Source organism: Plodia interpunctella, chromosome 15, assembly GCF_027563975.2.
Source record: "Plodia interpunctella isolate USDA-ARS_2022_Savannah chromosome 15, ilPloInte3.2, whole genome shotgun sequence".
Lineage (NCBI taxonomy): Eukaryota > Metazoa > Arthropoda > Insecta > Lepidoptera > Pyralidae > Plodia > Plodia interpunctella.
In genome coordinates this window covers 4,512,042-4,526,436 of record NC_071308.1, presented here as the reverse complement: position 1 = coordinate 4,526,436, position 14,395 = coordinate 4,512,042, and the positions used below count along the sequence as shown (strand labels likewise).

The following is a 14,395-nucleotide window of genomic DNA, read 5'->3' as shown; positions in this document are numbered from 1 at the left end:
TTAGATAAAATTAATATTTACTTGTAAAGCTGGCGATAAAATGTTCTCGACGGCATTTTGATCGCCGCCGGCAGTGGGAGCAGCCATGACGATGCTGAACGAATCTTCTTCGCCGTCTTCAAGCGGGATGTTTCTTAGTCTGAGAGAGATAAATTAATGGTTTAGTTATACATATGCTTTTTAATTAATTGAAATGATGAAAAAATCTGGAACCGAGCGGGAGTTGAAACCACGCTATCCTGAACAATGCTCCTTCCGCACTGTCCCTCCGTCAGATAAATTAATATTAGTCCTTTGACAATCGTTCTCTCGAGTCGTTATAAAAAAAATTTTGACAAAACGAAACTTTACCTCATGAGATAGTTCTCGAAGATCATCTCCGTGGTAAGCACGTCTTGTGAGAACCACACCATACCGCAACGCGACACCGTGGCTAACGTCGCGTATTTCAGATCTTGCACCTGACAAATACAAGATTAATGATAACAGACGTATCATCAGAACGTCGTTGTAGCAAAACGAAACATTGAATTGAATTTTGCAACGTACTTTTTTTTGCTTTAACGTTATAACCAAGGCAATAAGGTTAACAATCGTTTGTCGATCTCACCTCAAACATGACCCGCACGTTGGGCGGCAGCGACAGCCGCTCGCCGTTGGGCAGAGTCAGCAGTTTGTTGTCGTCCAATACAGAGTTCAAATTCTCCACCCACTCTGGATCCACGTCTCCATCGAAGATGATCCACTGGCGTTTGTTGATCTCACCGCGAACGTTGTCGATTATTTTTCTGAATAAGAAAAACAAAATGAAATACTTTATAAGAAATAATAACAAAACAAACTGTCGACATATCAATACAATTAGCAGTATGTTCGTATAGGTTTGTGAGTTCTACAAAATGGCCCATATATTTTGAAGAATTTGTAATTGACAAGAAAATAGTTCGAACGTAAAACATAACATTTCATTTATCTAGGCGTATCTAAGACTAAGAGATTGCACTAAGATTGATTGACAGATTAAACTATTAGTTTCGTGGCGCGGATTCTTATGTGATAAAGGCTTACCTCAGAATATGAGTAAAGAGACCGTCAGTCCATTCCCTAGTGTTGGGGTCAAGAACACCATACAGAGTTTCTTTCGACATCGCCTTCGGGTCGATCACGTGGGCCACTCCTTCCACGCCTTCGTATCTTTGGAAAAAAAATACCAGTTTTAGGCCACATTCGTACAGTCGTATTTTTGTGGATTCTTTCACGCTTCAAATATCAAATGTTGTAACTTGACCTATAAAAACAAAAAAAAGGCCCTCAACTATTTTGTTTATCTAGACAAGAGACATGGCGAGTAATAATAACAATTTTGTTAAAATTAATTTTACATATTCTGACCTTTACATTCATAAAAAAGTTAAAACAAAATTTGTCTCTATAGCACAATACTAAAATTGACAGGGCGAGACAAAATAGGTTTTAACTAAAAGCAGGCTTTAACTTTTTTCTTAATTAAAAAACCGTTCATGATTGTGAACATATAACAATATTATAATAATTATAAAAGTAGTTACTATAAATGACATACCTCTCTAAAGCCTTGAGAAGTACCCGCCAAGCGGTAGATTTGCCGCTGCCGGACGGGCCCACCATCATAAGACCGTGGTTCAGTTTGCAGATCTGGTATAGTTGGAGGACCTGTATACATGCATAAATAAAATTAATATAACCATATTCTATGCACATAAAGAGGGAAAAACTTTCAAGCGACGTAACAATCAGTATCAAGTTACAGCAATAGAACAAGATGTGTTTAATCAGATAAAAATTAAATCTATTTACTTTTAATAAGTGTATATCACTCTATATAAATCTATTTACTTTTAATACTAATTTCATAAAAAGTGTACCAGATGAATTTGACATCGTCACCCCAACTAAAAATCAAAACTAGTTAATATAAAAAAAATATTACGCTAAACAATATCATAGTACCTCAATGAAAGACTATAGTCAAGAGATATAGAATAGTAGATGTAGAATGTGACTCAAATAGCGTAATTATTATTGGTGATATATATAGGAAATGGAGTGAAAAATAATATGTGATGAAATCGTGTCCAAGTTACCACACAGAGAAGACAGGATCGGCTGAAAAGTAAACATGGTGAAGACTGCACAAACAAATGACAACTCCAAATTAATGCTGCGGTTACATGTAACAATTAGCTGAATTTGTATTAAATTTTATTCAACTATAACATACAATGCAGAATAAAATCATGCAATCCTACATCAGATTTGTGACTCCTAAAAAACTTGTGACTAAAACAGGGAATGTGACGAGCGAGCACAAACAAGTTATGCGAAACTATTTTGCGAAATATTATGAAACTGTTACATAAAATGCATCTTCAATATGTAAGAAAACATCAGAAAGACAACAACCATTACATGCAACCATAGAGAAGTGAATGCACACGACACGGACACAGTGAGAGCGACATCGGTCGGCTGAAGAGCTCGGGGTCACTGACCTTCTCGATCCACGTGCTGTGCTGCGCGCGCGACGCCGCGCTGCGCCTCTACGTGCCGTTAGCGGGTTAGCATGGAAACGCATACGCATTCACACTCACGTACTACCGTATGGTTACGTTACGTACGCGTTTCGATTCGCACTTGTTCGAAAATTAAAATAAATTGAAATATGGAATGTTGTGAAGTTTGGTTCAGAAAATAGTTTCATAAAAATTCGTGCTTTGTACTGTTAGACCCAAGTCTTAAAAAACAAAACTGTGAAAACATATTTTAAGTTACGATAAAGTGCGATCAAAACACTAAAATGATAAAGCATTATGTTAATTGTTATGATAATATCAAATGATTATAAGTTATTATGGATTGTAAAAAAAAATATTTAAAACCTTTACATATTATCGGATTAACAGTATATAGTATACCTATATACATATACCTTCACCTTCTTGATTAAATGAGTTTTAATTATTAGTGCTAGACATCATGACCTGACGGTGCAGCTCAATGATGGAATGGTTTTAGTTTGAATTCGATCCACAGACTTACATCTCGCTAAATGCATCAACCCCATTAGTTGGTATAACGCCAACATTGATGTTGATTATTACAGTTTATACATTGTTGATGAGAAATTTAATCCCCGTATCCTAGAAACATTGCGGCGCAACATGTAACACAAGTGTCTTATTGACTCAAGTGAAACAGCACATGCTTTTCGTTCGTCATAGCACTTATTACGATTCTTTTATATCAAAAATATTATTTTAAAGATCTAGCGAGAAGTTAGTCTTATTATCCTTGTCCATTTATAATGGCTATAATTAACTCTGATTAGCGGTTAGTTGTAAATATTAGAATATATAGTGCACCTTGTCCATCCAAGTGGAGCCCTGCTCGTCGCCTTCACCGCAAACGAGGAATTCTTCAGCGCAAACGGCACGAATCTCGTTCTTTAAACCTATTACATCAATATTTATAATATCCTCTATTTATGTCTGCTAAGTCTAAATATTAAGAATAGTCTGAAAATTGTTGTCCCACTGCTTGGCAAGGATCTTCTCCATTTCAACATACATTACTGGCATCCGCTTGTCATCGTCTAATTTTAATGTTATTTTGTAAATAACATTTTAGCCTGAAGCTATGTCGTTTATAAAATCATTAAAATAATATTGTTTGATCAAATAAGCATATCTGAGATTATTATGTAACTCACCGGTCATCTCGGCTCTAGTGTATCCAACGTTGGGGAACACATCGTTAAGCAGCGAAAACAGAAGCGGGATATCCTCGGCCACCAGTTTGGGGACCATAGTCTCGCACACAGACTGAATCAATATGTCTTGTTCCGGCAAAGATTCCGCTATGGACGCCTCATCCGGCACTTCTGTCCCACGCTCGATCAAATTCTCCTATAAAAAAATAATATGATGTAATTTCGCTATAAAATGAAAAATAATCGGAGCTGTTTGATTTGTAAGCTAATCAACTTACAGGAGTGCTAAATCTGAAACGCTATGGTTGAAAAAGAGAAAAATACATGAAAACACATAATTCAATAGCCAGATAAGAACTAAATATTTCAATTTGCCTCACTGTCCATTAAAGAGATCTTCAAATTAAAAAAAATATATAGGTAGCATATTAATTATCAGAACTTTTCCTAACGATTCAATCTTTTTGTTCATATATATATCACAAGTTGAGATAAGGTATTATTAATATTTCAATGATTACGAAAAAATGACTTGCCTTGATTTTCTGTATGCGGTCGCGCTTGACGTTACCAGCGGACACGAGCACAGATTTGAGCGCTCGGAGTCCAAAGTCGTAGTGAGACTGGTTGGACAGTTGTTCGTCGCATAATCTGTAGATAAAGGCATCAGAAATAAGAAGCGTTGCCATTTTGTATACAAGTACCTATATGATAAAAGTGGAATATAAACAAAAAGGAGAAATGAAACAATTTTTAAAGACACAGCGTCAACATCTTATTATGCGGGACTATTATATTATGACTGTTACACCCGAGGCTCCGGGATCGATCGCCGTTCAGATTCGAGTGGTCATAAACAATATCCTGAAGTAAGAAGTTGTTGCTTGCTCAGCAGAACAAAAAATATAAATACTAACTTGAAGAAGGGCACAATCTTGCAGGCTAGCTTTTCAGCAGTCCTGAATCCTTGACTGAACAGCATGACCTCGGCAATGAGCTGTCTGTCAGGAGTCGTCATGGCCAAACTTCGGAACAGCTTCTTGAGATTGTCGGGCAGATTGGAGCGGCCGGCGTAGCCAGGGTTCATGGTGATGAAGATCGCCATGTCTTGAGACACGCGGACCTGCTTGCCTACTAACTCCACGGTGATGGATTTGCCTACAAATTTGTAATTATTAAAAAAAATCATATTTGGAAGCATCTATATCAGAAATAAAGAGTTATGAGATCGACGGGCCCGCTTGCATGTTTATGTGATAAATTAGTTCCTGCGCTAGGTGCTTGCGCGACGCTTCTTCAAAGTTAGTTTTATTAGAAAATTTAGTGAATGAGACCGGAAACACGCGAAGATCATATATATAGTACTCATAATATTAATAAGACTTACTAGTATTGGAGTTGTCTCCCTCCTGATGGCTCTTGAGCGCCTCCTGAATGGTCTGCACCTGTTGCGACACGGCCGACAACATGCGTTCTTCCAGACGATTGAACTCGTCGAAGCAGCCCCATGCGCCCACCTGAAACGTTATTATATACTTAAGGATACTGGGTCACGTCTTCTTTGTTTGACTAAGCTAACAATCGCTAGAATATAATTTAAAATCTCAAAGAAACGCTAAATCCACTTACCTGACAAAGACCAACGAAGATACGGCCCATGGCCTGGAAGTCGAAGGTCTCGTCGCAGTTGAACACCAGCACGAATCTGCCCAGTTGGTTGCCCAGCGCTTTCACAGACTCGGTTTTACCCGTGCCAGCGGGTCCTAGAAATAATATCAACGAGGCGTAACTATGTATTTGGTGTAAAATATTTCGATTAAATAAACATAATTAATTTGAAACGGTGGTGATGTAATGGTTAAGACGCCCGCCTGTGGATCGAAAGCTCCCAGGTTCGAATTCTACTTGTGCCACATAAATTTGTATACCAATCTGACTAATGTATAGTAGTTTTCATCGACCACCACCCGCTTCCGGTGAAAGAAAACATCGCAAAGGACAACTGCACACTGGATGATTATTAACTTGTGTGTGAAATGGAGAAGGCAATGGCAAACCACTCCATAGAAAATGCCAAAAAAGTCGTGTGTGTTTAATTCCACGTAATGACCACGACCCTCAGCCATGAGGAATATGAAGAAGAAATAGAACGGCTATGAAGAAGAAATAGAATTAAAGAAGAAAGCTAACCGAACGGAGAGCCCCCGAGGCGGGCCTCGAGCGCCTGCGTCATGGTGAGGTAGCAGCGGTCGGTGAGCGGCGTCTGCACCAGCCGGTCCTGCACGCCCAGGTACTCGAACCCGTACAGGAACTTCGCGTTCGCCATGTGGATCGTCAGCTGTTGCAGGACCTGCACAAAACATATCATTTGAACAGGTTCATTTTTTATTTACTGTACAAATTTACACATAGGTATATGGAATAGAACAACTTCCAAAGGAAAGAAAATAAGAACGATAAATTGCGACGTTCAATTTATATGTGAAAGACTATGTGATAACCAGGCCTTAAAGCAGGCATAAGACTGACTACTTTGGAAATCTCTAATCTATCAGCAGAAGCGGTGGCTCTCTAGTCAAGAGTGCCACTGCTACTGGCGGTCACGAACCTAAGTCATGAAGATATGATTATTACTATGTGGTGAATGTCCTTACATCATTGTTCCTGGGGTCAAAGTAGAATCTCATTTCGCAGAGCCACTCGAAGGAGCGTGGACTGTTCACGTCCGAAGCGATGAGACGACGCGTCACTGTACGCTTGTGGACGAACTCGTTGATCTGAAGACAATGTGATGTCATAATAAATAATAAGTATACTATCCTTATCTAACACCCTGAATTAAAGTGACAACTTTGGTAGCTATTAGGCAATAACAACTTTCCCAAGGAGGGTTGACTTGCATGCGCCTGCTTGACGTCAGTACAACCGATCTCGGGTCTAAGATCACAGAAAAATCTTCAAAATTATTTTTTATTCTGATCCTGGGGTTCGTGGCGGCACAGTCCCAGATATATTTTTGGAACATGAAAAAATGAGACAGAGTTCATGGAGTTTTGTTCCACCAGCTACATACCAAATGCTCCAGCTTCCGCCTCCTCAGCGGCGGCTGTTCCTGCAGCACGGAGTCAGCCAGGATGTTGAGCATGTTCTCCACATGAGCCAGCACTCGCTTGAGCCCGTCCCCGCCGCCGCTGCCCAGCGCTGCTTCTACGTCTTCCGACCAGAGGATCTGAGCAGCTAGCACTACGATTTGGGCCTGAAAACAAATTCAATTTTATGTTTATCTATTCCAAATACATAAAACAATGAATGAAAAATTACAAAATGCATTTTTTTACACATGCTTTGATTGTCATCACAGATCTTGTTGTTTTGTCTACGCATGCCAAAATAAACAATGTCTGCGCAGTAAGCCGTTAAGGAGTTCGTGCACCATCAGGATAGAAGCAACGTGGAAAATTTCGACAGGTGAAAATTAACTGAAGATTTAAATACATACAGATGGAACAGGTCGAACCAATCAAAAAAAATATGATTATAAAGAATTATGGGCAAAGGTGACCAATAATTGAGTTTTGGGCATACATAGTTATGAGTCCACTCACTTGATACTTGTCACACCAGTCGATAAACTTCTGCGGGTCGACGTTGCCATCCTTGAACTGTTTGACATCGCCCACCGCGTCCTTGAGCCGGCACGCCAGCGTCACGCGCATCTCACGCTCCACCATTGACAGCCACGAGTTGATCTTGGGGTTCTCTATGGTCGACACCGGCGACATGAAGTACACCTGGAAAATAATAAAAATATTATTTATGTAGGTATATTTTATTTGAAAAAAAGAGCAAATAAACCGGTTAGATATGAGTAACATATTAAATGAGGCATGTCTATCTTAGTGGATTAAAAAAAAAAGTACGACAATTTAGTTCTCAAAAAAAAAAACAATGTATTACATACATATTATGTAAGACATGTTCTGAACTTTTTCATTTTACATACTAAGCTTTTCAGATGTATGTATAATGTATGTGATATGTTAATGATCTATTATAAAATGAGATAATGATAGCAATATCTGTATATATATATATATATATATACATCGCATAACAGAAGTCTAGAACTTACTTTGGGGCTAGCACAATCTGTGTGTCTCATTTTATAATATATATATATACCACTGCGTCAGATTCTATTCAAGCCATCTAAAATCATCTGAAATATCTTTTACGATTTCATCGCAGTAATAGTCCCTATTGTGTCCATACCTCCTCGCCTTCCCTGGAAGCGATGCCGTTGATGACAGTGTTGTCCTCGTTGAGGATGATGGCGGCGACGCCGGCAAACATCTTCTTGAAGTGTTTCTGCAGCCGCGCGATGTTCTTGCTGTTGCCGATTATCTCCAACAGGTCTTCATCTCCCACGAAGTAGAATCTGAAATGGAAGAGAAAATATTTGATTTATTTATTTGTTTATACTTTATTTACCAAGATGTTACAAACAGCGATGTAAAAATTGGAAATGTAGCAATGGAATAAGTCAGAAAGTATTGATTTTTATCGGTTCAATCTGAATTGAAAACAGCCAGACCATTGTAAAGACACGACAATACCACAACATGTATACATTTGTAAGAATTTATAGGAACTATACATCCCAACTAGTTACATCCACTAATCGACGTCCCACCACGCTAACTAACCAACAGCCAGTCACTGAGCGACAGAAGTCTGCACACTGAGACATAGCTGAACACACTGAGAACGGCCTCAACACTGCGACCATATTTCTAAGTGCAGTGGAGGGGGCAGTGGAGGGGAGAGGGGACGTCTTGTATGACTTTTACGATGCATCGCATAAACTACTTCAAATTCGTATTCCTTGGCACTATTAATGGAGTGGTTGGCCGTTGCTTTCTCCATTTTACACACAAGTTGATAATCAAGCAATAGATTTCCTCGCGATGTTTTCCTTCATCGGAATCAAGTGGTGGTCGATGAAAACTACTATACTATTCCATTACGTATGTCCCATTACATCACCACAGCTTCACATAGATGATAATTGATCTGTATGACATGATGATTGAGAAATGATTGATAATAACCTGGGGAAGCTGCTTCTCTCCCTCTCGAGGTATTCCCCGAGCGCCTTCTGTATCTTGCCGAGCAAGTCCGCGAGCCTCTCCAGCGCGCGCTGCACGCCCTGGATGTTCAGCACGTCCATCACCATCGGGGACTTGCTCACTTTCTTCATTAGTCCGAGGAATTCAGAGCTGGAATTAGAAATAAACCACTTCTATTTTTTTCTTTATACATTTTTACTGTTAAATAACAATAATATTCCTTTCCCTCCACGACTACATTTAGATTACTTAATGCTCTTTAATGAGGGAGCTTTGCCCAGTAGTGTGATCTAAATAACTGTTGATCAGTAAATAAGAATAATTTATATTTGTATACCTAATAGGAGAAAAAACATATACTGCTCAACACCAACTAATGTGTATTACCTATGTTTTACAAATAAATGATTGAGTGATAAATACCTAATACTCTGGAAGCGGCTGGTTTCCACCGGCAATAGAGTCTTGATATCAGCTGAGCCACTGAAGATTCCTTCCAGATACACCCATCGTCGTTGCACGTCTATCCAGACATCAAACAATGCGTTGATGCGGTTCAGTTTTTCCTCCCAAGTTAACGCTTCTTCTTCAAAGACCTGTTGTGACAAAAGAAAATGATGAACTTTCATTGAAGTAAAATCGTTCCTACAATCGTAATACATGTTAATCGTATACATGTACAGTTCTATAGAATTTCATTTCCGACAATAATAACATATAATGGAAAAGGTGGTAGTGTATGCTTTTACATATCTTTCAGCAAAGAGAAATAGAAAAAAAAACGAAAAATTAGGTATTTACCTTGTAGTAAGGAGATAGTTTCATGGCGGCGACACTGTTGATGTGCTCCTTGACCTTGTTAAAGAGGTCATCCCAGCCGCGGATGATCTTGCACTTGTTCTGGTAGTTTATCAGGTCTAACTCGTAGCTCTGCCAGGACTCGCGAACCTTTAATAAATATGTTAAATTGGCCTCTATTTATTTGGTCACAAAAAATTAACCAGATTAAATGTAACACTTTCCAAAAACATCCCAGCGTCATTTCGGACAGAAACCAATCTCATTGAAAAACTTTATAAAATACTAGCCTTTGTACGAGGCTTCCCCGTTAATTTTCCAGGATGAATGGTGGGTACCTTTCATGTCGGAAAATGATGTCCTTCTCCATACTTCAAACTACATATATGCGAAAATTCAAGAAGGCTGGTTTAGTAGATAGAGCATGAAAAGGTAACAAACAAACATACTTTCGCATTTATAATATTAGTTAGGATATTTGCTTACCTGCTTCAAGAACTCCTCGAGCGCCATCTCTCCCTGAGCAACAGAGACAACATCCTTGACCGTGTGTTCGTTGTGTAACAGGTCCGCGTCCCACACTTGCCCCAGCGTCAGCTCAGACAACGACCAGTCCACTTTGAGCGCGCGGCACAGTTGGCGCCAGTGGCGCTCCTTCAATGCGTCCGACTTCAGCTCCACTATCAACATGTTCACCTAGGATGAAAACATAACTCATTTATTTTGATTGTTTTATTCGAAAAACTGGGACTATAGATTAGAAATATATAGTAGGTATTTAGAAATGCTCGAATACACAAATTTAAGCAAATACAAGTAAAGTTTCGAACATATATTGTTATATTACCTTCGTGTATGATTGTAGTAGTTTGCGGACAAATTCGTAGCTGTCGTACATGCGGAGACGAGCAGGCAGTTCTTTCAGTTCATTCAGCATGGCTTCCAGTTGTTGCCTGTAGACACATATAAAATTGATAAATAAATATTGCATAGCATGAGTTTAGAATATACATACGAAAAATATATTTCTTAAAAGTAGAAACCAAGCAAATAAATATATTATAAATCTACAACCCTGTAAATATAATCCGTTCAAATTGAAAATACCTTAGTTTCCTAGGCTGCACCGACAGCCAAGGCTTCTCCCTGATGTCATCGATTTGCGACCAGATTTTGCTGAGGGAAGACCAGACGCCGCGTAAGTCTTGTAGTTCCTCTAGTGCAACAGTCATGCGCTCGTCGTTCACCGAGGTTCCTGAACGCGAAACAATTGTATAGGACATGGCAGAGGCAGCGAAAATAGAAAGGTCCAATTGAATAAAAATATTCTTCTATCGAGCGAAACGTAAGGTCAATTGAACAATGTATTTTGGTGAGCAGCCTCTAATGTCCTGTTGCAAATACATTCTGTCAAGAAAGTGATGAAAATAAATAAGGGCGCTGTCTCCTGTTGCGGCTGGCAACACTGGGTTTTTATGAACCAATCTTGACTATTATTTTTGGTATTGCAATGGCAAAGAAATTTAGTTCGTTTAAAATACGTTTTGGTCACTTTTTGCCAGACTAGTTACACAGACAGGTTACACACCAGTGTGATGGAGCTCCAGCGCCTCCTTGGCCTTGGCCACGTTGTCGCGCTCGTCCTTGAGCCTGGTGTAGCGGGTCTCCATGGCCTGCAGCCGCGCCAGCGCGTCCTCGGGCCGCGTGGAGCCGTGCGTGGGCTTGCTGCGCTCCCACTCCCCGAGGAACTCCAGCGTGCGCGCCTCCACGGCTTTGTCTTCCGCTACGATCTTCTGTTGTAGGGATGCGACCTAGAAAGGAGTGATTAAAGTTAAAGATCGATGTCGAGAGATTCGATCTAGTAATCGTTTCGACAAAAATCTCTGACATATAATAAAAATAATGATGGGAGGTCTTAAAAGCAATGATATACAATGATTACCTGAGTCTGGATGGAAGAGTCTTTTCTGCGCATGATTTCGTTGAAAGCGCTCCATTCTCCTTCGATATTGTCAACATGCAACCATTGCGCTGGAAACTGGAATCTAATAAAAAACATCATTAAATTTAAGGATAAAACTCCGAATATAAGGAATATCTTTGTACTTAATTAAAAATAAATTAAAAAATTTAACTTGAAATTTGAAAACTACAAACTTCAAAATTACCTCTGTCTTTCCAAAATGCGCTGGGCCTCTCTGTAGATATCGACTTGCTTTTCCCACGCCAAGACTTCTCTCTTCAGCTGTTGCACGTAAGTGATGAGAGATACGGCGTCGCTAGTAGATGCCGCTTCTGCGTATGTAATTTATTTATTTTATATTTCAATCATAAGATTCATTATTTCTGAAGAAATTATTGATTACATATTAATACTATAATTTTAATAAAAGAGCTTTTACTATTTACTTTTCTATTGAACTGAGAGCTAATAACTAAATAAATTTTATTTTCCCAAGTGTTATATATTCGCATTTAAGAAATAATTCGTTTATTGTATACTATTTTTTGCCGCCTGCAGCTGGAAATTGGCCAAGCAGTTAAACCGCGAAAACATGACAAAAATTGTATGCACGTAACTGTACATCACAACCACATTACTGATGCTCCACCATTGTAGCTAACTAGTACCGCAAGCAACTGAGCTACGGCAATCATGGTAGTGGGGATGAAGTGTATTTGTTTAAACTTCATACCATCCCGTTTATAATAATTACGTAGTATGAATATTTAAAAAATGGGCTTTTGAGTTTATATTTTCACAACGTGAATATTGTCACCAAAAAATTAGAATTGTTCGTTCAAAACAGTCTAAAAACTAACCGATAGTTTGTTGCTCGAGCTGGCTGCGCGACTTGGCGAGCTGCGAGTGGAAGGTGACCATCTCTCCGCCGAGCAGCGCGCCGAACTTGCCCAGCACTTCCTTGTGCCACGCGTCGTACTTCAGCGCCACTTTGCTCTGCACGCGGGCGAAGTCGATGACAACGGGGCCGTATTCACGACGGGTGTCCGATGTGTCGAATGTCGTGCGCGATTTTCTAGTAGAAAATAAGGTTTTTAAAGGTTTTAGGATGTAAAATAGAATGTTAGGTATGGCTTGATTAACTTTTTAACAAGTTTTAATAATTTTTATTCATAATTCAAAGTAGTGTTATTCTTATTTCTTAGTTAGGGACGCCAGCGCAAGTACTAGAGCACTGCCATTCTGGGACCATTTAACCCCATTACCTGTGCATTGTAAATAATAACAGGTAAGCTTATTTAAGCAGATAAAAAAAAATTGTATAACTTACTTGATGTCATTCAGGCATTTGATCCACAAGGTGATGTCCTCACCGAGACGCCCGTATAAGCTCTCTGGCTGAAGATCCCACAACGCTTGGTAGCTGAAATTATTTAAATTAACATATTTGTAAGAAAATGCAAACAAACACTGAAAAAATTTTTGTTTTCTTATTTTAGAAAACGCGGTATTATTTCGCTAAAATAAAAAAAAAAACATCATATATCAGACAGTTTAGAATTTGTTGTCACGAGATACGCTATACATTTAACAGTAACTATGTAACAATGTGATCCTCACCGCAGCCACTCGTCGACGTACTCGCGCACCTGCGATATCTTCTGCTCGATCGCGTCGTAGGCGCTCTCCAGCGGCGCACTGCCGCCCGGCAATTTGGTCAGCAAGTTGCGGTACGTTGCTGGTTGGGCACGAGAAACGCCCACTTGGTATCTGAAATAAAAATACAAATGTCGTGGTCGTGGCTTATACTAGTATAAAAAAATACATTAGCAGCATTTGTGTTTCTAAAAAGTCTTGAGAAAAAATATAGAATAGGTTTAAGAAAAACATAGCATCGCTCTTACAAGCTTCAGTGTTTCATAAAGAAAAATCTGTTTTTTAGTCAACCACTTATATGATTTGTAACAAATGTTGAAGAAATAAACACATGTTTAAGCGAACCATGAAATCGTGTACCAAGTTCGTTATATAATCCTCGTTCATCCTCATCCCATAATATCATGACATAGCTTTATTAAATCAGAACTATTTTAGTGGTAACCTGGTACTCTGCAGTCGTTGCTGGCTGGTGACCACAGCCTGCCAGGCGAACATCTGCCTCATGAGTTGGAAGCGAGCCTCCTCTAGGGACGGGAACAGATACATCTGCTGGTTCGTGATGCGCACTTCGTGGACCACACGCGCGATCTATTGGTTAACAAAAATTAATAAAATATATTTATTTGTGTTCTCTCACTCACTCGTATATGTAAAAGCACCGTATGTATGACAGTGATCTCTGTCATACATATAGAGCATTTAAATTTCAATAATACTTCTTGCATGTATTTTTTCTAATTTTTTAGGTATCGGTATTGTTGTGGTGGGTAAAATTTGTGAGAAGCGACGTCACGTATATCTATGTGGCGTCATACAGGTCTTTCATGTAGTATGTGGTAGGATACGCTGGACAAGAAAGTAAATGGGTAATTTAGATAAAGATAAAGATTTATCTTCATAGAAGTAATCAACTTACCTGCGGTTCACCTCCCGGCTTGTGCGTGGGCTCAGCTGGCGAGTACGTGTCCATGGACAGATCGAGTTCGTTGACCTTCCCGAGCAGAGCCATCGTCCACGCCTCTACTCCAGCTTGCAGGCGAGCGGCTAAGCTCTTCTCCACCTGTCGGAAAACGTATATTAAAACACTGGAAAAGTTGA

General features: G+C 39.3%; 1 protein-coding gene across 6 annotated transcripts in view; it reads right to left on the bottom strand.

Moving 5' to 3' along the window:
• The window catches only part of Dhc64C (Dynein heavy chain 64C), a 50,700-nt gene that overhangs the window by 25,142 nt on the left and 11,163 nt on the right, over positions 1–14,395 (bottom strand). For 4 of the 6 annotated variants that reach the window (XM_053756079.2, XM_053756077.2, XM_053756080.2 and 1 more), the window contains 31 exons: positions 14,214–14,357; positions 13,740–13,885; positions 13,259–13,408; positions 12,969–13,061; positions 12,499–12,713; positions 11,844–11,970; positions 11,618–11,720; positions 11,264–11,486; positions 10,783–10,930; positions 10,523–10,628; positions 10,162–10,371; positions 9,679–9,825; positions 9,301–9,473; positions 8,860–9,027; positions 8,021–8,186; positions 7,354–7,539; positions 6,822–7,004; positions 6,403–6,525; positions 5,939–6,098; positions 5,378–5,511; positions 5,136–5,265; positions 4,666–4,906; positions 4,285–4,399; positions 3,749–3,944; positions 3,402–3,490; positions 2,532–2,579; positions 1,583–1,692; positions 1,069–1,194; positions 611–788; positions 352–461; positions 22–139 (listed from right to left, as the gene is read on the bottom strand). In XM_053756079.2, coding sequence (XP_053612054.1) covers positions 22–139; positions 352–461; positions 611–788; positions 1,069–1,194; positions 1,583–1,692; positions 2,532–2,579; positions 3,402–3,490; positions 3,749–3,944; positions 4,285–4,399; positions 4,666–4,906; positions 5,136–5,265; positions 5,378–5,511; positions 5,939–6,098; positions 6,403–6,525; positions 6,822–7,004; positions 7,354–7,539; positions 8,021–8,186; positions 8,860–9,027; positions 9,301–9,473; positions 9,679–9,825; positions 10,162–10,371; positions 10,523–10,628; positions 10,783–10,930; positions 11,264–11,486; positions 11,618–11,720; positions 11,844–11,970; positions 12,499–12,713; positions 12,969–13,061; positions 13,259–13,408; positions 13,740–13,885; positions 14,214–14,357 — 4,566 coding nt within the window. The remainder of the gene's footprint in view (positions 1–21; positions 140–351; positions 462–610; positions 789–1,068; positions 1,195–1,582; positions 1,693–2,531; positions 2,580–3,401; positions 3,491–3,748; positions 3,945–4,284; positions 4,400–4,665; positions 4,907–5,135; positions 5,266–5,377; positions 5,512–5,938; positions 6,099–6,402; positions 6,526–6,821; positions 7,005–7,353; positions 7,540–8,020; positions 8,187–8,859; positions 9,028–9,300; positions 9,474–9,678; positions 9,826–10,161; positions 10,372–10,522; positions 10,629–10,782; positions 10,931–11,263; positions 11,487–11,617; positions 11,721–11,843; positions 11,971–12,498; positions 12,714–12,968; positions 13,062–13,258; positions 13,409–13,739; positions 13,886–14,213; positions 14,358–14,395) is intronic. The other 2 variants (XM_053756082.1, XM_053756083.1) reach the window with 1 other exon arrangement.